We start from the raw sequence: 25,599 nt of genomic DNA, 5'->3' as shown, positions 1-25,599 counted from the left end.
TTGGAGAAATTCAGCACTGCATCAATTGCTCACCAATGGATGCTTCGCACTGAATGGGTGCCGTCAGAATGAGAGTCCAAACAGCTGATAAAAACATCACAATAATCCTCAAGTAAACTACACCACTCCAGCTGCATGTCTGTAATAAATAAATTAATCAAGACAATTTTAAAGTTCAAACTGTTGCTTCCAGTTAAAATGCAAGTCTTCTATCCATAATATTGCTTTCTCCAGTCACATGGTCTGAATCAGGAGAGAAATACACACAAATCAAGCACTGCTTACAAGCTAAAACAGTCCAAAACAGTTCTAAACAAAGTTATGGATGGATATCGATGTGAGAGGACAACAGGAGATAGACTTTACACAGAAAGAAGTATGGATTATGGACTCGTATTTTGGCCAGAAATGACTATTTTAAGTTAAAACACAGTAATGATGGATTTGTTTCTTACAAACACAAAGCTATTTGCTTCACAAAATGTTAACAGAGTGGTGTGGGGATTACTGTGATGTTTTTATCAGCTGTTTGGACACTCATTCTGACGGCACCCATTCACTGCACACTGCTGCAAGTGTTGGAATGCTACATTTATATAAATCTGTTGAAAAAACAAACACACCTATGTCTTGGATGGCTTGAGGGTGAGTACATTTTCATTTCTGGGTGAACTATTCCATAAACTGTTCATCAAAATCACTACAAAACAACCAAAACAGCAGAAAATGAAATTTAGAACCATGTGAGTAATTATTACATGCATCTATTTAAATGATCTTGAATAGAGAAAAGTGTCTTTCTCCTTTTTAAAGCAAAATACAAATTGTGTTCAGGTATGGCGGTATCCCCAGGTATGGCGTTTTTATTATCCTCTCTCCATCTCTCTCTCTGGCGTCTCTCATCTGCTGTCTGGGCTTAACATTAAAATGCAATTAACTAATTGCCTGGAGAGGTGAGGAGCATTATGGCTATGAAAGTACAGCGTTGATCACATTCACTCTGATTTCCCAGGATGCATCATGGGCAGAGCTACTGTCACACAATTTACGCTTTCATTTCTATTTCATCATCTAAAAAGTCTTCATCATGCACAGATGAGCTTGCAAAAGCGGGTTGGTGGCTTTGCCCACAGTATCTCTCTATGAAACAATGAGGGGGTTTAGATATTAATTATAGACTGTACTTTTATCTGCAGAAAGTATTATACACAACTGAGATAATCATCCACTTTAACTGTGGCATAACAAAAGCTGGTGTCCAACTGCGGCCCATTCTGCGCTGATGATAGTGTTTACAGATCTAAAGTCTATCATCACAGAGAGGGTAATGGCTTCAGACCAATTCAGAAATATCCAAATATGGACACATTGTTATGTTTTCACACTTTCTTTGTGCAGCAAAAGTTGATTGTTTTTAATTATTTATTTTTTTTTGCTGCCACTTTGCAGTGATATCACTGAAAACATTTAAATAAATAGTTCAGAATACACAAACTAACTAAAAAAATAAAAAAATAAAAAAATGCACATCTTTTATGAAGGTTGTGTCATACGGAACATCATAAATTAAACAGTTTGTTGTTAACTGACTACATTATCTATGCGTTATTTAAAAAATGTGTTTGTAAAAGGGTAAGATTAAGATTAATAAATGCTGTAGAAGTACTGTTCATTGTTAGTTCATCCAAACGAATGTTAACAAATTAAATCTTATGTGTAAAGTAAATCAACGCTTTTTTGAGGAGTCTAATTTTTATTACAATCTAAAGCCAGTTTTCTCTGTCATCTCTAGGTTGGACTGAATCTGTTCTAATATTTATATATTATAAGTCTGAATCCATTATAAAAAAAATTGTTTTGTGGACAATTAAACATATGCATTTAATATTTGCTAATGTAATTTTAATTATTATGAACTATTGTTTTATTCAAATTTCTAGAAACACAAAAATAGCTGTGCTTAATCAATTTAATATGTACTGACACCAGTTTCTATAAATAAAAAAGCTCAAAAACAAGCTGCTTTATCAAACTTTTAACATAAGAGGAAACATTAATGTATATACCTTCAAATTCAGTGTTGTTTAAGACAAAAACACTGACCACTGATTTACAGGAGGCAACACTTGCTTTCCTCATTTGGGAACTTTTATTTTAACAAGAGCAGGGGCCACCGAACATGTTTGAGCAAATGTCACGGTATGATATTTTAACAAGCAGCCTAAACAACAGGTCTAATGATCTCTGTCGGGGCATTCTCACACTTACTGAACCCAGTTGAACTCTGGGAGCAGGAGACGAAAAACCTTTGCTTCCACATACATCTACAGAACATGCTTGCAATGACAGAGATGAAATGATAACTGCCATATGGCACACAATGCTATATTAACATCCATTCATGCCGGTGTGCAAAGACTCAAAATTACACTCATTAAGTGAGATTCTTCTAAAAGCATGGCTCCGACTAAAATAGAGCCATTTTCCAGGTGCTTTGTGAGGTAGAAAAATAGTCAAAGCATGCATGACAACAACATCTGAACCTCTGATAAAGAATAAAAAGATCATCTCAGGAAACAGCAGACACGGAGCAGTAAAAAACCTGCTTCCCGGTCCGACGTCGCCGCTGTTGTTGCCTCTTCCCAGCTCGTTCCCATGGTGATGCAGGCTACAAGATTTACTGACATTTGGCCACAAGTTATTTTGTTCTGCTCTCCTCTCTTGAATCGCCCACTTGTCTCATCAGCGAGAAAGTCCAGGCAAGCAGTGGGCGTCCGCACGTGGATCTGTTAGACACAAGAAGTGTGGAGACGAGCATAATAAACCCCAACGTCAACCTGTCACAAACACCCACCGGCAAAGAACACCTGCATCACCTCTGGCCATCACAAAGGTCACTCAGGTATTACAGCTGTTTTACCTGAGATGAAAGAGGGTCTGCGGGGTCAGCCAGAGAGTTAGCTGAGCTTAAGAAGTAATCTGCACAGAACAAAAGCCTTTATTTTCATGGCAGAAGCAATAGGAAGCAAGAAGAGTAAGACACATTGTTCCATTTCCTTTCTTTTCAAGGGCTTTCCAAAGGTTCCTAATCAAAACAATACTTGAACATCGGATCGAGTTGTGCTTGACATAGCTCTGACCCAGCAGATGTAGCAAACACAATATCATGGCCCAGAAAATCAGAATGAAAATAAATAATCTAAAAGAACCTTTCTACTATAAAAGAGGAATGTTAAAGAATTAATGGTTGTTAGAGCTTCTTCATGCAACCATATGCGTGTATAAGGAAATACATGTATAGACTTTGACTTGGGTCAGTAAGCAGCCATTAAAAACACACTAGCAACCATATAGCAAGGAGCTAAAGAACAGGTTTTACATTGTCAGTGCACAAGTAATATGTATAAATTCATGTGCCTGAGACCCAGTGATGTGTTTGGAACTTGTAAAGAGAAGAGGACCAAGCACCGAACCCTGAGGTTCCCCATTGGTGCAATTTAGATACCACACTTTGCAGTGAACAAGTCTTAAAAGAACCATTTTTGGCATAACATTAACAGTCTAAATAACCCTTTCAACTATAAAAACAAAATGGAAAGATTCCATGGTTGTTAAAGCTTCTTCATGGAACCATAGATGTCAATAAAGAAGCTTTATTTATAAGAGTGTATAACAGAAAATAGTTGGTTGTCTTCTACTGTGATGTGACAAACAAGATGGAAAAAGAAGAGTCTTAATTAGGGGCATTTACTAAGCCTAAAATCTTTCCTGTAGCTTGTTTGTTCCATGCCACACAATTTGTGTTAAAAACATGAAACCTCAAATTGTACAGCTTGTTGCGGTGTGCAATTACTTTTCTGAGGTTTGGACTTACCATTTCCAACTGGCGGATGGTAAAACAGGAAAAATCCCATAAGCTTTAAAGAAGGGAGCTGAGCCATATCAGAATTTCATATATATTTTAACTTGGGTCAGTAAGCAACCAACTGGCGACCACTCAAAACACTCTAGCAACCTAAGGTGCAAAAAAAATAAGTATAATTTTTTGTTGTCAGTGCAGCGGTAAAAAATAATGTACAAGGAGCCAATGATGTTTGTGGAAATTGTAAAGAGATGAGTACCAAGCACTGAACCCTGAGGTACCCCCTAATGATGTGATTTAAATACCATTCACCTCAAAGAATCCCTGAATGACCAGTAGAAAGCTGCAGAAAAGTTCATGATTTTCATGTTTATGTTGTCAAAAGTTCATATATTCATGCATGCTGTACACTTGTTTGATCTTCTTCCTTCAAAATAATAAATAAAGATAACAAATACATTAATATATACACAAATATATTTATGCATACACTACTGTTTACAGGATTGTGGTCAGGAAGATTTAATTGTAAAAAATTAATACTTTTATTCCGAAGTAAAATTGATCAAAAGTGACATTTATAATGTTGCAAATTTTTTTATTTATCAAAGAATCCTGAAAATGAAGTAAATGGCAGTTTCCAAAAAAATATTAAGAAATATTTATTAAGCTGCAAATCAGCATATTAAAATTATTGCTAAAGGATAATGTGACTGCAGTCTAAAGGCTGGAGTAATGCTAAAAATTCAGCTTTGCATCAGGAATAAATTACATTATATATTATATTACAATACAAAAGTTATTTTAAGTTTTTATTTTTCACAATATTACCAGTTTTAATGTACTACTGTATTGATTAAATAAATGCAGCCTTAATGAGCTTCTTTCAAAACCCAAAATTTTTAATAGTAGTATAAATACGTACATACATTGTCTATTTCTGCAAAACTAACTTCAAAAGTTCAGTCAAGTGTGTCCAAACTTTTGACTTTTGTGTTGCAAATGCTGGTTCATGTTGTTTTTAAAAAGCGTCCACAGCACTATTAAAATGTTCAAATGGTACCAGTTCCAAACACCACACAGAGAAAATCAAAACAAAACTAAAAACCCACTTAACTGAATCAGATATTTTGCTCTGGAAAGTCTACTGCTGAGATACAGCAACAGTGCCGAAAAGTTTAGACCCGTAGTTCACTTAAAGAAGAAAAAATTGGACAGCTGTAGCTGCCTATGTGCTAAATTGCTCCTTTGGGATTTATAAAACCTATTGTTACTGTAACCTTTAGATAGGACCACCGCAGTAAAAAACTTGACTTTTATCTCCCAAAACTATTGCATCTTCAGCACTGTCCAAATCTGTATGAATACTCATCAATAAAAACAATTAAATAAGAAGAAAATATGCAATAATATTTCAAGCAAACATCTGCATACTGCATTTGTAGTTTATTGATGACTTCTGGTACAAAGTGTGTTTGATACCATTGTTATATCACATAATGGAAACATTAAGTTAACTAAGAAAAGGTAGATTTAAAAATACAAATATAAAGTTATTTACAAAATGTTTAACTGAATATGACCATTATTACCAGATCTCGTCTAGCTCTTATGATTCAGACTGAATTTGCTACGTTAAGGCATCCATGTGCATTCACACCAACTTTTAGTCTTTCTAACTTAGAAAAGAGATATAATTAGATAGATATATTAAATGTTAAATTACATGTGATGCTTTGTCAATAATGACTGCGATGATTTATGAACAAAATAACTAAACTGTTAGAGGAGAACCAGTGCTGCGTGTGACTGACAGAAAAGATCATTCTGATTATTAAATTTAAAAAAACTACTGCACAGGACAGGCAATCAATCCACTCACGACCACACCAAGGTAGGCTGGTTATATAAGAGTGCACAATTACCCTGCTTTTATGCTTTTAGCCTTAAAGGTGAAGTGTGTAATTTCTGAAGCACTAGTGTCACCAAATGGAATTGCAAAAATAATGACCCAACCATCGGCACGATCCCCATGTGCCGCAGATCAGTCGAACTGATTCCTGTAACTCACGAGAGAAAGTGCCACTGAATCAGTGTTTTAACTTTATGGGGGAATCAACCTAGTGATGGTTTGTTTTACTTGCAAACTATCTGACCAGATAACAAGTGTACCTGTTTAACATATGAACGGCATTTTCTCGGTTGCAAATTGAAAAAAATCACCAACCTCCGAAATTTTAGTGGGGAGAATATGAACAGTTGAGGCTTTTCAACATTGACAGCAACAGGTAAGCAGAGGTTTGCAGAATAACTAACAAAACATGTGTTCATTTTAAAGCCAGTTGTGCCCCCTGGTGGCTGATTTCCACATATTTCCATTTAATAAAGGAAAATTTCTACATTATATTGATGTTTTGCATTTTTTTACCAATAACCAGTTTTAACCTTTATTTATTTTAAGAATGAAATAAATTGACAACACTTTATTTTACAGTGTCCGTATAATGAATTAAAATTATTGAAATAAAAACAATGTGCAATTACACACAGCTTTACAAAAATGACATATTAGACCCACGGTTTATTAGTATGAAGCAGTAGTGGTATGTAAATACATAATACAATAAACACTGTGTGTGACTAACACATTTGCGAATGTCAATCTTTCATCTAGGCTTCATCAGATCCTATGTCATCGTAAACGGTCAAAGCAAATAACCTATTAAAACTATTGTTTTTATGAATCAAAGCGGCAATGCCAAACATAAAAATGGCATTTTCTAAGGCACTTATTCTTGTGTAAACTTCGGGCTAACTACTAGCATTTCTATTTGTCACAAATCTGTGCTGCATTTAAAAAGACTTGATAAGAAAATTATTTCATGTTGAGATAACTCATGTCTCAAGAGTTGCTCAGCATGAAAAAACGATATTCAGAAACCATTCTGACTTGGTACAAAATGGTTCAGAGGCAGAATTGCTGTGCTTCCTACTGCATTATGTGTCTATCAGTCATGTGACCGTATCCACATCAGACTAACAGACTCCTACATTAACACACATTGATTTGTGTGTACTGTGATCCTCATCTATGTATCGCTTGGGTCAAGTACCACAGGAAGTCATGTTGTAGGGTGTTTGTAGTGACTTGCAGATGGATGGATGGATGGATGTCTAACAGCAGCGTCTGCTGGAGGGAGGAGGCTGCCGTGTCAGTTTAAAAGACTCGTGGCTGTCAGCGTCTGTGTTCTCAAGCGGAGGGATCTGTCGACCTACACAGAGGTGAGAACATGAACATGTCATGAATTTTGACTTTTTTTTACTCTGAATTCTGCTTAAAAATTCAGGGGGAAAAGATGCAAACTTAATATGCAAGAAATAAACATCCATACTGACTTGAGGGAGAAGATGCGACAAATCACTATACGCTATAGTGTTCGGGTTTACTACAGTGGGCCAGATATAGAGTGGAGACTTGACTAGTCTTGGTAATACTTACTGATTTTCTGAAACAGCTCTTCTATGTTTACTGCATTTCTGGCACTGGTCTCCATAAATATGGCTGCAATGGACTCTGCAAAATCTTTTGCCTCTTTAGTAGGAACCTCCCTAAAATAAAGAACCCCATTGAATATTAGTAAACCATCAGTTCACTCAGAAATCATTGAGTGTTTGATTAGCCTGAGGAAGGTGTTCAATTGAGGACAGGGGTGACACAAACATCAGGGGGGATTGAGGTAAACGAGCACTGGACTGCTGCAAATGTCGAATAGTTAAACAAACACAAAGAGGCAGAGAGTTGGGAAAAGTGATTCAAAATTTCTAAATGGAAATTGCTGAATTAACAGTGACACGGTCTTGAAGGATCAGTTTGCTGCCATTGAGATGATGGTGAGTCCAAGTTTCTCAGAAGTGAAAAGTCAAAAAAAAAAAAAAAAAAAACCTCTATAATAATCACAACTAAAGTGAAACAGCATTCGCAGACCATTGTTTACCACCACAATGTGAAAGCAGCACTTGTGTTTACGCTTTAGGAACTGGCTGGATAGCAAACTATTACGTTTTATTTATGAAGTTGTGAACATTAGTTATGGACATTTTGATAAATTTGATCAGCTCTTAATGAGCAATTTTGATTTCATGTCGACTTCAGGTGAAATGATCACATACTACATATCAAATATGAAAATGTAAGCTGAGCGGCTGCAGGTTTTGGAAAGAAACTTTAGAGAGTATAATGCATTTTCAGAAAGAGGAAGGTTTGTTTTTAACCTGATATCACCCAGATCGGTTTTATTTCCTGCTATAGCCACGACTATATCCTCCGGCCCATGTTCCTTCAGCTCCTTCACCCACTTCTTCAACGTCTGGAAAGAGTCCTTCAGAAACGAGACACATCACAAAACACATGGAGCTTCAAAAAACTGTACATTTCATTTAAGTATCAACTTTGTCTAAGATGCTTCTGATGCTATGTTTACACGACAAGGATGCAATGGCCCAAAACGCTCTATTACATAATCCAGGCCAGTAGTTGGCGCTGTCATCTTCTTAGTAAACAATAACAGAAAACAGAAACAATTATATGTTGTGTATGACTGTTGGTTGTAATACTGGTGAAGTAAATCCACAGTCTGCTGAAGAAGTGTTAGCAAACTCTTGAGCAGCAACAACAGTACCATGTACTCCGCCACTGTTGTGAATGTTTGTTCACACTTGCTTTTAAAATCGACACCTACAGCGCATGTCTACATACTTAACACGTGCTACACACGCCAATGATGTCATCGTTTTCAAAGATTCCTGTATTGGGTGTTTACACAGAAATGAAAACTGTGCAGTTTTTTTAAAACACTTTGAAACCTCTTTACAAAAATATGCATTTTCAGTCCCCAAAACGCTGTTTTGATGTAAACGAACAGTCAAAACACCCGTTTATGTAAACAGCCCCTGATATTCCAGAGGAGATCAAATGAAATAGACACCAATGCATCAGTAATTGTCATCCCGTAAGAGTACAGAGCTATAAAATTGATTCCAGTTATAAAACGTGGATAGCAGCTCAGATTGTTTGATCTTGGATGAATTTGAAGAGAAATATTCATACTGATATCTTTGACTTTTGTTTTGAAAAGTTTGAGCACAGTTTGAGACATTGATGCGAAATCAGTTTAAGAAACAAAGAATCTCAATTGTGATTGCTCTTTCAAAACTTCTTAATTCCTTCCAAGATTATAAACAAATACACATGAAATCAATCAAAATGACACATTTCAGTGTACTGCACCTTAAACACATGGTTTTGAAATAGAAGCAACTTGAAAATGAATTGCGCAAACATACTATAATACAACTTACGAGCTTTGTGATGTCGTAAACAATGACAGCTGCTGCAGAGCCCCTGTAATACATGGGAGCCAACGAATGAAACTGCAGAAAAATATAATATACACTGTCAATGTTGGGAGCTTTCAAAGTTTCACATTTTCATTTTGATGATTATATTTTTTAATAAGGCAAGCATCTCTAATACTTTTGCTCTTACATGGGGTTAGAGGCAAATGAAAAAAAAAAATGTAGCTCCTGTAGTATTGTTTTAATAAAGCATATTAGGATGACTTATATGTGTGCTGTAAAGAAGATGATGTAAAGTTCAAAAGGAGACACATATTTTCCGAGTGATCTGAACAGACAGTAATATTGGACATACAGACGTGAACACAAAGTCTTGCCAGCACTTCCCAAACTCACACACACCCGATGAGTCACACCTACAGTGAACTCTTAACTCTGTGTGTGTGTGTTGGAAATGAAATGAGATTTCTCTAAATAACAACTGTGATGTCAAATGTGCCACACAGGGATGACTTAGAATCTTCTGACATCCTTTAATCTTGTGTTAAAGGGAGAGTTCATCCAAAAAATAAACTTTTGTCATCATTTACTCACTCACAAGATGTTCCAAACAGAAATAAGATAATTCCCTTTCTGAACTATTGATTTAGGCTGGGTGTTAAGGGGCACAGATACTGACAGGAACCCAAACCTGTGTGTGTGGAAAACAGAAGCTGTATGCTATGGAATCATGGGATATAGTTTTTTAGCTAATAGGTTGCATGAGATTCATACAGAATTATGACATTAAGGAAGAAAAAGACTGTCTCAGATTAAACAAAAATGAACAAACACATATATAAGTAAAAGGTTCATAAAAGATACATATACCTAAACTTTGTTTCTAAATGAATAAAACAAAATAAAAATTCACTCACTCGTTCCTGCCCCGCGGTGTCCCAAATCAGAAACTTGTGAAGTTCATTTCCACAGGGGACAGTCTTAGTTAAAAAAGATGCACTGCAAAACAGATTACATTATCATGATAAACATATGAATTTATTTGTTATAGTATACATGTATATAAAATGTGTAATACAGTCTTCATTTAAGCAGGAAATGATCTTGCAGTAACAGTGACTAAAATATGAAGGAAAAAAAGAGTTTAAATGAAAATTGTGCAAAGCTAAAAATATTCTTCTATCCAAGTGTAATGAGTAACATAACCGAGAAAATCAGCATGTGCTGATGTAAACAAAACTGAGAGGAAACAACTGAACTGACTCTGAGTCAGCTGTTTAAAACTGTTGGTTTGACTCATGAAGGTATATTTAGGCACACATTCTTCCTCTTCCAGATGTGATTTCTTCACCTCACCAGATGCACCTACCCTATCGTTGGACTGATGTTGTGGTCAAAGTGATCTTGAACGAATCGACACACGATACTTGATTTCCCCACACCCGTGTCCTGTGATTATGAGAAAAACAAAAGCACTGAAACATTGTGAAATATGAAATATACGACCAATGATCAATGTTTACATGTCTTTCGGTGTGTGACTATCATAGAACTACATAAAATGATGTGGACATTAAGTTTTTTTTTCAGTATGTAACTTCTGAAGTATGCATACTGCACACTGTATGGAATAGAAATGTATGAATGTATAAAATACCTGAATGCCATACTTTTGCCATAACAAACAGCATGCTTTACAAAATACCATATCCACAAAGCACTTAACATCAGTTTCTAGTGAATAAGTGTTTTGAACTTTTGTATGCTGCATTTTTTGTTATTTGGTTTTATTATATCATGTTTGCTTTAATCACATTGGTTATCAACTTGAAATGGATTTTAAATCCAACTTTGCATAAAATGTCTTAACTTTAGGTTAATTTCAAACGATAAGTCATTAAGACCTTTAAATCACAGTTTGTTACATCTTGGGTATTAAATGTAAAAAGAAAATCTGTGCACAGTATACATAGTGCAGACACAGTCAGAAAGTAGTATGGTAGTATTTTCTTCTGTTCATTTTTAAATAACATGCAACACGCAGTATATACTGCGCAATGTGAAGAGCGCAGCGCGCTAGAATTCCATTTCGAACACAGCCGGCGGTGACGTCATGGCCGCAAACATTCCAAAAGAATGAATTTATGCAAAACCACGTCCAGCTTTAGCTCCAGCTCTCTTATAAAAAACCCGACGATATTGTATGTACAAATCACGATGGTTCACATGACTGAAAGAGGAATTTCGTGACGGTGCGTGTTGAGTATGAGAAAACGACTCAGAAATAAGGAGTTCCAGTCAGTCGGTGTGTTTGTGTCGATGATCCTGAAGCCGCAGACGGAGGAATCTCAACTCACCCCGAGCAGACACACTTTCAGTTCCCTGATGGCCATTGGAAAGCACGTTAGGGCAGCTGAAACATTATTTTAGCAGTCTCCTGTATTGTTTTGTCGACTCTCATCCATCACGGTGCCAGCGGACTGTACATCCGTAAAAAACAAACTCTGACCATCTCTTCCCAAAGCTAACGGAAACCGACTGGAGAATTTCGACCGAGCTGTCACTTACATCACGTGACATAAACCACGCCTCAAAGAGAGAGTGTTCAAATAATATAAATTATAATAATAAACAGTGTGAATTGAACAAATGTACGCTCTTGATTACTGTTATTTGCATATGATTTTATTTTTTCATATTTTTAGTATTTAGTCTAGTTACCTTTATCTATCTATCTATCTATCTATCTATCTATCTATCTATCTATCTATCTATCTATCTATCTATCTATCTATCTGTCTGTCTGTCTGTCTGTCTGTTTGTCTGTCTGTACACCAAGGCCTACGTTTTTACTGTATACGTATCTAACTGATCAATGTTTCAATTGAATTCGAGGTAAACTTTATTTCAATCATTTAATTTTGTTTTATTTATATAACACAAAACCAATCATAAGGGGCTTTTTTAATTTGTTTATGGTATGGTTTGTCTGGATAGGACAGTGTTTGGCTGAGATACAGCTATTTGAAAATCTGCAATCTGAGGGTGCAGAAAGAAAAAATCTAAATACTGAGAAAATCACCTTTAAATTTGTCCAAATGAAGTTCTTAGCAATGGACAGTACTTATGAAAAATTAAGTTTTGATGTATTTACGGTAGGACATTTACATAATATCTTTATGGAAGAAGATTTTTACTTAATTTCCTAATGTTTTTTGTCATTTAAGAAAAATCAATCATTTTTACTCATACAATAGGCAACATTTTTTGGCTATTACTACAAATATACCCCAGCGACTTAAGACTGATTTTGTGGTCCATGCTCACATTTTAACTTGATGGATTAATGCATAATTATGTGGATACTTTATAAAGCCAAAATATACGAATATAATAATAATAAAATTACTAATGTAACACGAATCATTGAATAATAACATAGTATTATCATTATTGTCATTAACATGCAAATTCATATGCAATAACAAAAAAAAAAAAAAAATGAATGCTGTTTAAATCACAGTATGATTAGATGGTCTTAGATTTCAAGCTCCAGACTTTGTATCCTGAGGTTTTCTCTGCCTGTAACTTACACTAAATAGTATGTAAATCAAACAAGGCCTGCAGTAGGAACCTAGACAGAGAAAACCTACACCTTGTGTTAAATAAGACCACATACCTGTCCTATCTGTCCATAACTGTGGTAACACTAATCACAGCAGCATGATCTCCACCTTCATATTCTGTGTTCCAGTCAAAAATCTTCAGACTTGAATTAATGTCCAACCTATCATTTTATTTTAGATGGCAGCATTCTGTCCACAATGATCATGGGCTATAATAGCTTTGTTTATAATATGAAAAACTATCATTTCCAAAAGTAGATGAGCAGGTGTGTATCTCTTTGAGATCAGTTCTAACAGAGAGAAATCTGGGGGGAAATAAGAGCTTTTCTTTCTTTTTTTCTATTTTTCCACACATACAATGTAGTTGACAAACAGTCTGTCAATAGCTTGGATTAGAATCAAACAGGATTTGATAGCATGACAAGATAGTAAAGTAAAAAAAACAAACCAAAAGCAAAATGAGGGAGGAAATGTGTTATATCTGAAAGAGAATAAGAACATACAAAAGTCCAGTAGTACACTAGCATTCAACAAGCACTTTAGACAAAAATAATAATAAATCACACAAAAAAATGAAACAGAGAATATTGGTAGTAAAAAAAATTAAGAATAGGTGACAATCTAGAGCAAGTTTCCAAAATGACTATTGATCAGTGTTTCAGAACATCTGTAACAACTGTGCCAAAACTTCAGGAGCAGAAAAAAAGTTGTTCATATTTCAAAATAAGATATTATGCAGAAAGAAAATGAAGCTTTCTTTCAAATATAAGAATCATTTTATTCATGCAATATCTTTTCTTTGATTCTGATCACCTGAACTTCACCCATAATAAGCCCTCAAACTTTATCACTGATCAAATATATTCTTGTGCTTCATGAAATTTGTTTTAAAAAACATTGCGTGACACGTACGGAAACTGACAAAAACGTATCAACTCCACAACAAACGGCAATCATTTCGTTCTCATTCTACAAGTGCAGATCTGCACTGTTTAGTGCATTTACAGATTAGATGTTTCTATAGGATTATTAAATATTGAAATTTATAATAAACATTCAAAACCATCTCCTTTGAATATCTTAATAGCTCCAAATACAATCTAGTTGTATGACAATGTCCCAGAGCATCTTCAAAGTAATTCTTCCGTGCGGCTGCACACAGTCACCTATGGCACTTCATTTCACTGATTTTCACTCAGTTTGATCTCGGTTCTAGACCTGGACCCACAACTGGAGAGCTGGCAGCCCATTAGGAATTCTCTTCTCCTTATTTCTGTATTGGCAACAGACATCCAGGATATTTCTCAATGTATTTACTCCTTCGGGATTTAATTATGAGCAGAACTGCATAAATAAAATGCATTTGTAACCAAAAAAAAAGTATAACTGCTTGCCTGAAATGACTGTTTTTGCACTAAATGTAATGTGAACACAGAAGATATGGATGTTCGTCACCTGTGGTTTGGTGCTTCCACACAGGATGAATCATAACATCCTATTAGTATTTCATGAAATGCTTGAAGTATTTATTTTAAGAAAAACAATTTCACATTTATATAAAAGCCTGTTCATGCCATAAATAAATAAAAAGGTAATAGCAACTTTTTATCTTGAAACGTTGTCTCTTGAAATCATCTATCAAAATTTGAATCTTTCCATCAGAATTATGAGTTAAACTAGCAACTGCAGGAAACAAAGAATTTTGAATTTTGAGTCACAACTAGCTCTTCTTCTTTCTTTTTTTTTATGTGGTGGAAAAACTGAATTGTGAAATGTAAACTCAAAATCCTGAAGAAAACAAGTAAAATGCAAGAGAAGAATTGTCAGACGTAAACTCAGAATTGTGAGGAAAAAAGTCTCACAATTCTGACCTTTTTTGTCAAAATTGGGAGATGCAATTACACTTTATTTTTATTCCATGGAAACAGGCTTTCATATATTTTAACCCAAAATAGAAAATAAAAATACGTTTGCATAAAGAGAGAAAAAAAAAAAAATTTGTATGCATTGTGACATTAATTTAATGACTATTAAGAACAATTTGCACAAGTTTTCTATTTAAATCTGCATAAAAGCAGTACAACATACTTGATACAATATGATATATATTTCATAATGTAAATAATATATCAATATTTTTTCTATTTCCGTCATGAGAATGACATTTTATTTAAATTAAGATAATGTCAATTATGCAGAAAAGTGCTTAATAGTAATGTAAATAATGTTAGAATGCCAAAAAGAAAAAAGAAAAAATAAGATTAATTTTCTAAATGCAATATAATATAATATAATATAATACCTATTTTTTTCTCTTGATTTTGGAGTAAAAATCAACCTGGACGTTTTAACAAACTTGGGATTTTTAAACACAAACCCCTAACACTCTTAACTATTTAGAAAGAGAAGTAGCCTATCTTTTTAGATGGGGGTCAAATCTGAGCACTCACAAAGATCTGATTGTGCTGCTGCAATTTCACATACAAGCTTAAACGTGTCAAAAGAATCCAATTTCACTCCATTGTGACGATGACCAATCAGAAATGTTTCCCCTACTCGCCTCTCTTTAGACCTATTGACCTACACATCACATCTCGCCATCGTACTCTGCTGTCCAGTTTTCTCCCAGTGTAACGACCATCTCACTTCACCTTGCTGACCCTTGACCCAAGATGTCACAGTTATGTGATGAGCTAACACAAGCGCAGGTGTAGTGATGGTCAGATGGTTTACTGGTTGGCCTCCCTCTTGTCTTTGCTGGGCGATGGCTTCATGGCATCTTTTCCAGGCTTCCCATTGGCTGGGGCGGCAGCAGCAGTGGGTTCTATGGCGACCGCTGCGGCACGTTTGATTGGCTCGTCCGCTCTAGATCGCTCCTCTGGGCTGGGCTGGGAGGGTGGGGCCTGTTCGGAAGTGGGAGGGGATGTGAGCTCCTGCTGTAGCTTGTGAGTCTGAAGGAGGCGGAGCTGAACACGCAGTTCCAATATGGCCTCCTGTTCTTCGTGAATGGCCTGATTCAGATGAGTGTTTTTATTCTGCAGTGACACAAAACAAAGACAAAGATGAGACTAATGCACAGAATTCAACGAGTAGTTTAGGCCAAATGCTAAGAAGCAAATAATATAATTAAGTAATTAGCCATTTACAGAAGCCAAGCGGCTCAATATATTTCTATAAAACAATATATTATATATATAGTATATATATAGTATAAAAAAAAAAGTAGGATGGCACTTGAATTTGTCCATCGGAAGCTTCTTGAATTCAACATTTCAAATTTTAACTTAGTTGAACTTTATGTATTAGAATACTTATTTTTTTGTACAATATTCAACAAAACAATGTTTAATAAAAATGACAAAAACACACAAAAAAAATTTTTAAATATATTTTTTAACTAAATTTTATATATAAACATTAAAATTCAAAATATTAATAAAAACGATACTATCTGAATTATATTAAAATAACTGTTATGTTGACTATTTTTCAGCAGTTTTTAAAATGGTTTATCCAGTTAGATTTGAGAGACGATTTTTTTTTTTTTTTTTTTAAGATTCTAAAACTTCAAGTTTTTTTTTTTAAGGACTCGTTTAATAATAAGAATAATAACAATAATGATTATTATCATTTTTATTATTAACTAATGTAATTCAGACAATGCAACAAAACAAGCACAAATAGGAAAGCTTGAAAAAGTTAACAACATTAACTAAAAAGGTTAGGACTCGGCAATGGTCAAATAAAACATATGAACAAAGCTCTCACCTCTAGCTCTTCGTTCTGTTTCTGCAGGTCTTCTAGAATCATCTGCAGTTCCTCTTCATCTTCACTCTCGCTCTCGCTGTCTGATGAATACTCCTCTGTTTCACTGCGGCCCTGCTGACGGCTGTGTGTGTGTGTGTGTGTGTGTGTGTGTCATTTCAAGCAGAAAATAAACCAGAAAATGAGCCTTGAAGGGCAGAAGAGACTTTTCAAAAATGTTGCTTCCCACACAAATCCCATGATTATGAACATGTATTATTAAAATTAGCAACAAATTTGATCATTTTGCCTGTGTGTTAACTCTCACCTCTGTATATCTGCGATCTCCGCACGCAGTCGCTCAATTTCTTCTTTCTCTGTGGCTATCTGGCGACGCAGCACCTGCTCCAGTGATATCAGCTCCTCCTGCTCTGTTAGGATCTCATTCTCCTGCAGGGGGCAGTAGAGAAAACATCACCACTGAAAGAATCATCGGCTGCATCTCAATTCACAAGTGCACAAGTGCAAGTATGCAGCAAAACTGCAGAGCAGAACTGCAAAATGACAGAAAAAAGAGCCCTGTTTCACATGCTGCTTAGGTGTGCATGCATGTATCCGCACATTATGTGTTTCTGTAGGTTAAAGTGTTAAAAAACGGCTCTGGCGAATACTATGCAAAGTACCGTGATGCTTACAATTGACCAGCTGATTTGTTTATCTGTGTAGGCGTTTCAGAGTCGAGCCAGCACCTGAAACACGAGCAGGTGGCCTCACCTGTGCCAGGAGAAGATTAATGACTTCCTCCTCGTTCTCAGACATCTCCTCCTTTGAGACGTCCTCTTTAGACAGGCTGGCGATCTCCTGCGCGATTTTAGTCTCACACTCCTGCAGATTCAGAGGGACAGAAATCAAACAACACGTGAGGAGCTTTCTAGAAGAGAGGCATGATGAACAATGGGAACAATTGTTTTTAGTGGCCAGTTTCTTCCTAACTCTGCTTGTTTATGATTTATAATTATGCTAAATGACATAGCTACTGTGAATAATAAATAAATAAAGAACTAATTAAAACAACATCTTTCAAGTTTTTCTTTGATTAAATTTTTTTTTTTTAAATCTGATCTCTTAATAAAAAAGTTGTGGTTTTTGTTCACTCATTTCTCACTCTTCTTTCTGTTCTTTATTTTTAATATAAAATTTCATCTATTTTTACATAGAAATGCAGGGTAAAAATAAAATAAAAAAAACAATACAACAAGTGGTTTACATGCTACTTTTGAGGTAAGTATAGGTGTAGATATAGGACATTACAATACTCCATCTATTTCTCGCAATATTTAAGAAACAGAATACAATGTAAATTCTTCCACATTGTGTATTTCCCATTAATGCTAGCCAGTACCGCTCTCTTTCTATTTGTATTTTGAGTTGATAACATTTCCAACTTCAAATGTCACCATTGTTCTTCCTGTAAGGAAAAGCCCACTTTTGTATTTGATGGTTCTTTCGCAGACAGACTCATTAGGAGATGTTTGCTGATGTCTTGCCTGTCTCTTGGCCTCGCGGAGCTTGCGTTTGAGTGCGGTGACGATCCTCTGCACCTCCCAGAGTCTCTCCTCCTTGGACAGATCCTTCACACCGGCCTGCAGATCTCGGTGCAGACGGTTCAAGAGGAACTCCTGCAGAAAAACACGTGCAAATCACTAGTGATGCACTGAAATCAACTTTTACTGAAACTGAAATAGAAGAAGTTTCCATTTACAGAAAGCTAATATAATGTTTATTTAACAATGAAATAATCTACCAATGCATAATAAACATTTAAAATAAAAACTGGGTGTACAAACATTTAAATTGCATGTAAAACTAGAATACGCTTTCTGTTCCAATACGTCATTGAAATATAAATATTTACAAAATCACGTTTTCAACAGATTTATTTAAACACATATTAAATAAAACATCACTAACAGGTTAAGTTAAACGTATAATAATAGATAAGTATGATATGTGCCATTGGAGAACCGCTATTTAAACGTTACTGTTTTTGGTCAATGATTTCAGTTCTCCAAAACCATTTCGGCTGAAACCGAAATTGCGCTTTTTTTTTGCTCTTTCGGTGACAGTTTTTGGTGTCCGAAATTTCACTGACTCACAAACAAGACTTAGCTGTCCTAGAGCAAATGATGCAGTTTTTTTCTTGTTGCTTTGACTTTTTTCCTGAGAAAAGGACCCCAGTTTTTACTAAATTAAATCTCAAACGGTGTTCAGCAATCTGCAATCAAAGTCAGAGATTTTCATATGAATGTGTCTTATTCCTTCAACAGGTTTTTATGAGAAACATCTGAGACAAAGCCGATACCTCTAATTAACGAAATTGAGAATGTTTCTCACAAAGATCCACCTCTGAGTCATTAAATGTAGTGTTACGGTTATCTTGCTGAAGTCATGTGACAGCAGCTACAGATTCACACACATCAGGACTCTTTTTATTTCCTCTGCTCCAGATCTGTTTTTGTTTCCAGTCTCTCCTCACTCACAAAGTTTGGCTTCATCTCCTGTTTTGAATATCACACACATTTCCTTGTTCTAGGGTCACATTTGCCTTGGACACAATAAAACTAATCATATGTAAAACATAAAACTAAACTTTGTCTAGCATACAGCTTCCTCTTCCAGGTAAATCATGCGATGTGGATCTCAAAATGACAAAAATGGCATGAAGAGATGCATTACTCATTACACAAAAATATAATTCCATCATCTTTTAATCAAGTTTTGGGTTGAACGGTGAACCATTAGCCAGGTTTGTGAGATTGATCGACTTCTTTTATTTTATAGCTGTATTGAGTCCCACCTGTCTGCGGATCTCCTCTTTAATGCTCTCCTGGGTCTCAGGTAGGGTTGGCATGGTGGCCATATTGGACCAACGCAGGGGATGGACGACCGGCTTCAGAACCACATCACCGAACAGCTCTCGGACGTGAGTGAAAAACACGTACAGCACACGATTCCCGATCTACAAACCAGAGAGCAAAGATCGGACTCGGTCTCATACAGGAATGGTGAACCACTGTTTATGTGAGGTAAATATATAGTTATTGCCCAATCATATTCTCTGCATTATTTGTGGTCCTCTCTCAAATGAGGGCATGAGGGTACCTCTATCCTCCATGAGTCCTGAGAGACTATAAAGTAGGACAACCTTCAGTCTGAGAGCAGAAATGCATCCAAAACCATACACTGAAACACCATCAGTGATGATTAGACAAGGCTTCATTTCACTCACTTCTTTACTATCTACTTCTGTCCAGGGTACAAAATTGACTTTTTGCAAATACTTGAATATTTACAAAATATTGCACATGGAAAAAGGGCCAGTGTTGTTAATGATATTTAAGAAAGATTATGAATACAAGAAACAAATTAGTGATAATAGTATAAAACAATTCTTGCTAAAAGTTGGAAAACTCCAAAAATAATGCTTTGATTTAATTCAAACCCTTTTGATTTTATAAGAGTAAACATGCAATCAAATCAACCTACATTTATATATAAAAAAATAAAAATAGGGAAAAATGGAAAATGATATTTGCTCGGCTCATCCATTTTTCTTTTTTTATGTGGGAAGAAAGAGCTTGTGGATTGATATGAGATACATGAAACATAAAAAGCAACTCTTGCTAATTTTTGGAAAATAAAAACTAGATTTAAAAATAAATAAACTAAAAATGCTGTCGATAACGATTTTTTGTTTTTTACAATTTAGATTGATCTGATTGGAACTATGATAATAAAAAAAATTATATTCTTCTATAGAACTAAAAAAAAATATTTTTTATAAAAATGTATTTAATTCTAAATTATTTCAGCATGATGAAAAAGAAGATTTGATTAATATATAATACATTTTCAGATGGACATGCCACTACGAGTGCTGAACAACCCATATCCCATCAAGCCATGGGTCATCACCTGTAGATCACAGACTCACCTGTACGGTGGGATTGAGCACAATCGAGATGTTCTGGATGTTCATCTTGGTGTCAGTCTCGCGGGCGATGACGTGGTCCATGTGAGTGATGAGCCAGGCCAGGAGGAGTCTGCTCCCCGCAGGAACCTCCCCCAGGAGCCTCTGAAACTCCTGCAGTTTCTCTGCCTCGCTGGGCCGCCCGCAGGCCTCCTCGAAACGCTGCACCAGCTCTTTACCCACCAGGTTATCAGGCAGCTCTCGCAGGAACTGCTTCAACAGACTGGCCACCGTGTGAGGATCATACTCCTCCAGACACGGACACTCCTCACGGTCGTACGCTGCTTTCAGCTCGTCAACCTTTGACTTCATACCTGCAGGAACAACATGGGGGCAAGATGATTAACATGGGGGCAATGATTAAGACTTTTCCATGCAGACAAAACTAAATCTGGCAAGCGGCATGTGTTTATTGTCTGTTTAGATATAAGTGAGGTCAGAGCACAAGTGAAGGGAGGTATTAAATGGTTATTGAATTAAACATCATAAATAGAAAGAGGAATAAAATGTTATCAAAAGTGGAACAAAAAGCGATCCAAGCCCACTTTTAAGGTAGGAAGAATTTAAAAAAAAAATTTTTTTGAGAATTGAGAAAATAAAAATGGTTGGTAAAAAAAAATCAGTCACTTTGTCTAATGGTAACAATGCCATCCCTTAAAATAAGATTAAAGGAATATTATCTGTGATTTTTAGCTTAATGTTGAATCACTCATTTGTTATAAAGTATATTATATGTACATTAACAGTCTGTTTTTAATCATTTTGATTAAAATGTATATTAACGTGTCAATAGATTATATATATTGGTCAGCATTTTAATAATTATAAAAATAAATTACATTTTGTGCAAGTTACAATTATTGTGTGCAATAACTGAAAACATCCCAGAATATTCTTTAAATAAACATAAACATGAGATTTGAGTTCACAGGAAGCAGAAGAGGGCCGTACCAGAGACACGATAGATGCCTTCACATTTCATGCCGTAGCTCTCGATGTAGTCCACACACTCTCTGAAGACGGCCGGGAGCTGTATCCCGTCATACAGCGCCGTTCTCCTCACCGCTTCCGCTAAAGGCGCTCCGAAGATCGGCCGGAATGTCACAACTGTCTCTGCGACGACGGGTTCGGGCTCAGTGCTGGGCTTTTTCTTCTTCTTCTTCTCTTTCCACTGTTTCACCACGTCCGCTGCCGTCAGGTCTTTGGACTTCTTGTCTTTAGCCTTCTCTTCTTTAGGCCCCTTCTCCTTCACTTTGAATTCTTTTTCTTTCTTCTTGGAGAAACTGGGCTTCTTGAAGACGTGGATTCCCTTGGAGCGCTTCATCTTAGACGGGCTCTCGGCCTCATCGGCAGAACTGTCCTCCTGGAACGCAGCGTATCCCTCGGCTAAAGGGAGAGGAGATAAAAAAGAAGAAATAAGGTGAAGAGAAGAGAGATCTTCCAATACTTAATGCTAAAAAGAAACAGCCCTATTAAAGTCTGTGCAATTTTTACTGTCCCATCGTCTGTGTCTCTCAAGGTTAGGTGAGACTGAAACTAGCAGAATGAAACGAGGGCAAGAGAAAGACACTAAAAACTGCTCTAAAGAGGTCACCTTACATTTTAGCGATATCCCCCTGTGCCAGCTGTTTTTTTTAGTGATCCATTTCCTTGTCCTGACACTGACTCACTAACGCGGCTCTGACCCCAACAGCCAGCGCTCATGACCGGCCCCTCCTATAACACACCTACAGGGATGGACAGGGTGTGTCTTTAAAAGATCCAGCACTTCCTGCTTGTGTGCAATAGGCTGCTGCTGGGAGGCTAAATATAGCGGCAGGAAAATAACAAATTCACTCTGAAGCTGCACAGAAACTGGAACATGTGCACATTGAGGGCAGAAGTCCATACGATCAACTAGAGCAGGGTTTTACAGTTAAAAACAATATCTCACTAGCCCTTTGGTGATATTTCTTATTCAAAATACCATTCTAAATTTGGGGGTTGGTAATCATTTTTTTATGTTTTTGGAAGTCTCTTTTAAGTCTCATCAAGGCTTGCATTTGTTTGATCAAATAGACAGTATAACAATGTTAATATATTTTACAAATAAAAAATGACTTTATTTTAAAATGTAATTTATTTATGTGATACAATGCTGAATTTTCAGCATCATTCCTCCAGTCTTCAGTGTCACACATGATCCTTCAGAAATCATTCTGATGTGCTGATTTGCTGTTCAAAAATGCTTGTTAACAATGCTGAAAAAGGCTTCAAATTTCAGTTGAAATAGTGATATATTTTGCCGGACTTAATGAATAGAGAGTTCAAACAGCATTTGTTTGACACATAAAACTTTTGTAACATTATAAATGTCTTTACTGAAATTTTTGTTCAATTTATTGCATCCTTGTTGAATAAAAGTATTAATTTCTTTCAATAAAAGACATACTGACACCAATGTTTGAATGGTAGTTTGGGTCAGTTATATTAATATATTGTGAATACTGGCTCTGGTCCATTACAAACTTGCGTCATACAGATTTCTCTACACAAAAGATTCAGGGATATCTTGTGCAAACATCTACAGTGGCTCTAAAAGGAATTTAGACACTCAATGTTTGAATATGATGGCATGAAATAATAAATATTGAAATCAAGAGCAGCTCAAATGCTACACGGGATTCAAACTGAAAAATGTTTTGCATGAAACAGGATTATTATAGTTAATTAAAACTAAAAACAGAAAAAGAAATGGAACAAACTTTATCTGAAATGTAAACCCATTTTATTTCAGCTAATTGCAATATTTCTCATTATCGTTTAGCTACTAAATGAACTGTATTTAAAACGAATATATTGTTACACAGTTATTTTTATACACACACACACATACACACACACACACACATATATATATATAATGAGCATATTTCAAAAAAGCAATAATAAGGACCAAAAAACTATAATAGTATCTCAATGATACCAAAATAACACTAGCATGAAAAGTGTTCTAGTTATTTCTTTATTTACAATAAATGCCACTTGCATCTTTATATAAGTGTCAATATAAGGGCATTGTTGAGTGTAAATACACAGTATGTGAGTGTGTTTATCTTACTGCGTTTCTCCTTCTTCTTAAACTTGTTCTTCTTCTTGTTGTGCTCCTTTTCGTCATCGGACACCGCGTCGGGCGGCTCATGGTGGTGCCCGTCATGAGGGGGTGAAGGGTCACCTGTACGGTACAGACCTGGGAACTTAGTGGGGCTGATCTCTTCAGAGCTCGGGGTACGAGCCACGCCCCCTGGATGCTCCGCCCTCCTCTGCTCCGCAGGGCTGCTACTGGGTGGGAGGAAGCACTCTGTCATCTCTGCGCTGCCCTGCTATTGGCTCCTCGCAGCACGATGACCTGGGATTGGATGTTGGCTCTGATGACACGTCACCTCTCCATATCACCTGAGAGAGAAAAACAGACTTTTTTTTTCTAATTTTCACACTTTAAATCCCATTTCAGAATGGCAGTTTGTTATGTCGCTTTTGCTGAAGATCATTTTGCAGACATTGTGCCCTCATGGCAGCAGTGTTTTGTAAACAACAGTGTTCTTATCAGATTGTTGTCCGATTAGATCTTACAATAGTTAACCTTTAAATAAATGATCAGGATGCCTCTCAAAACCCATTATGTAAACTCTGTTTGAATTCATGAGTGATGTTTATATCAGATAATATACAGCCTAATCACGGTCCTCTAGTGACCATGAGGATTTTTGCATCTCAAAACCTCGTGAATTTTCTGTCACTGCAGTAAAAATGGTTTTATTGGTGGAGAAGTACAAACTGGAACAAACCAGACAAAGCTTTAAATAAACTTTATTTTATATTTAGACAGTAAATATGGTAATTTATGAGTTCATGATGACTTTAAGCTTAGTTTAATTCCCTAAAAACTTACTACTTTACAATATACAATAATTTTAGATTTATGTCCCACAACTGACGTTTAATGTCACCTTCACATTTATGTATTATACAAAATGTGGGCCCTCCCCTGCCACAACCAAAAAAAATAAATAAATAAAAATAAAAACCCCTAAAGAAATCAGATTTCATAGAGAACAGAGTTGCACGGTTTTAACTCTCACACTCGAAGCCATTTAACTGTATTTTGACAGACCATGAAGAAACTATGTTCTCGATTTAGGAGCAGAATAAATCTCTCCTGACAGTAGCGGTTTCATTGAATGAAAACACAATCCAGACCATATATGACAGAATACCTTCAAAACGTGTTAAAACAATACATGAACCGCACTTAAAAGATGCTTTAGCAATGAGGAAAAAAAAAAACATATGATACCATCAGCGCTAATAACATACCATTTAAATGTAACGCATTCTTAACCTAGCATGCTTGCTAACGAACCTCGGATTTAATGGACAAATACTTCCTTACAAACTATTAAAAGACAAAAACACTGCATGAGCGAGAAAATACACCATATTTCCGACCAAATCTTAGAGAACAAGTAGAAATATATTAAAAAAGAATCCGTTCACAAACCCGCTATGATCAATGTAACAGCTGCACTTCCTGTAGCTTGTTTACGTCCCGTCTGACACACGCGCATGCGCAGATGGAACCGCCATGAATTATGGGAGCTCTAGTTTGAGAATTCTGCACTTGCCACCTGTTTACATAGGTTTCATCTTATCAATTTGAGGAATTTCTGAGGATATTAATTTACATGACAAATTAAAATATCCACGAAAGTATTATGTTTTGCATATTAATTTTCTACATTATTTTCAATAGGTTCTATGAGCCGATAAGGCCAGCAGATGAAGCTGTTGAGCCACAGATCAATAGTGCAGTGTTACAGTTGAAGGAACGTCAGAAGAGTTTATTCATATTTATGATAGGGGAAAAACGTTGCCTATTAACAAAAGCAGCACTTCCTGGATGATCTTCATCTGGTTAGGTCATTTCAGGGGATTGCTGTGAT

At 35.9% G+C, this 25,599-nt stretch overlaps 2 protein-coding genes across 4 annotated transcripts; both read right to left on the bottom strand.

Annotated features, from left to right (window-relative positions):
• Positions 1-5,289: 5,289 nt before the first annotated feature.
• On the bottom strand, positions 5,290-11,770 carry rab31 (RAB31, member RAS oncogene family). 2 transcript variants are annotated; one of them, XM_026251552.1, is made up of 7 exons: positions 11,575-11,769; positions 10,587-10,666; positions 10,135-10,216; positions 9,221-9,292; positions 8,135-8,241; positions 7,362-7,471; positions 5,290-7,134 (listed from the first exon to the last, which is right to left on the bottom strand). In XM_026251552.1, the coding sequence occupies exons 1-7, from the start codon at positions 11,608-11,610 to the stop codon at positions 7,037-7,039; spliced, it is 585 nt and encodes a 194-aa protein (XP_026107337.1). In that variant the 5' UTR covers positions 11,611-11,769; the 3' UTR covers positions 5,290-7,036. The 2 variants fall into 2 exon arrangements, with proteins under 2 accessions (XP_026107337.1, XP_026107338.1); XM_026251553.1 differs by lacking the exon at positions 9,221-9,292 and having other exon boundaries at positions 11,575-11,770.
• A 1,222-nt stretch (positions 11,771-12,992) lies between these two features.
• Positions 12,993-25,246, bottom strand: ralbp1 (ralA binding protein 1). 2 transcript variants are annotated; one of them, XM_026251536.1, is made up of 10 exons: positions 25,158-25,246; positions 23,718-24,052; positions 21,569-22,003; positions 20,582-20,931; positions 19,445-19,606; positions 18,135-18,266; positions 17,362-17,472; positions 16,916-17,037; positions 16,612-16,732; positions 12,993-15,878 (listed from the first exon to the last, which is right to left on the bottom strand). In XM_026251536.1, exons 2-10 carry the CDS (start codon positions 23,962-23,964, stop codon positions 15,573-15,575), a joined length of 1,986 nt encoding a protein of 661 aa, XP_026107321.1. In that variant the 5' UTR covers positions 23,965-24,052; positions 25,158-25,246; the 3' UTR covers positions 12,993-15,572. The 2 variants fall into 2 exon arrangements, with proteins under 2 accessions (XP_026107321.1, XP_026107322.1); XM_026251537.1 differs by lacking the exons at positions 23,718-24,052; positions 25,158-25,246 and adding an exon at positions 22,217-22,406.
• Positions 25,247-25,599: the final 353 nt, after the last annotated feature.

This window comes from Carassius auratus, unplaced genomic scaffold, assembly GCF_003368295.1.
Source record: "Carassius auratus strain Wakin unplaced genomic scaffold, ASM336829v1 scaf_tig00027603, whole genome shotgun sequence".
NCBI classification, from domain to species: Eukaryota; Metazoa; Chordata; class Actinopteri; order Cypriniformes; family Cyprinidae; genus Carassius; species Carassius auratus.
Note: the sequence above shows the minus strand (reverse complement) of the source record. Positions and strands in the feature narration are given on the sequence as shown.

Bases quoted from the DNA above. Each gene is read 5' to 3' on its own strand.
- rab31 (XM_026251552.1), bottom strand. From the start codon at position 11,610: ATGGCCATCAGGGAACTGAAAGTGTGTCTGCTCGGG. The intron at 10,217-10,586 runs GTAGGTGCATCT...TCTGTTTTGCAG, and splicing joins AACATCAGTCCAACGATAGG to TGCATCTTTTTTAACTAAGA. The intron at 7,472-8,134 runs GTTAAAAACAAA...TCTTTATTTTAG, and splicing joins ACCGATCTGGGTGATATCAG to GGAGGTTCCTACTAAAGAGG.
- ralbp1 (XM_026251536.1), bottom strand. From the start codon at position 23,964: ATGACAGAGTGCTTCCTCCCACCCAGTAGCAGCCCTGCGGAGCAGAGG. The intron at 20,932-21,568 runs GTACGGCCCTCT...TTGTTCCTGCAG, and splicing joins AGGCATCTATCGTGTCTCTG to GTATGAAGTCAAAGGTTGAC. The intron at 17,473-18,134 runs GCAAGACATCAG...CTGAATCTGCAG, and splicing joins TCCGCGAGGCCAAGAGACAG to GAGTGTGAGACTAAAATCGC.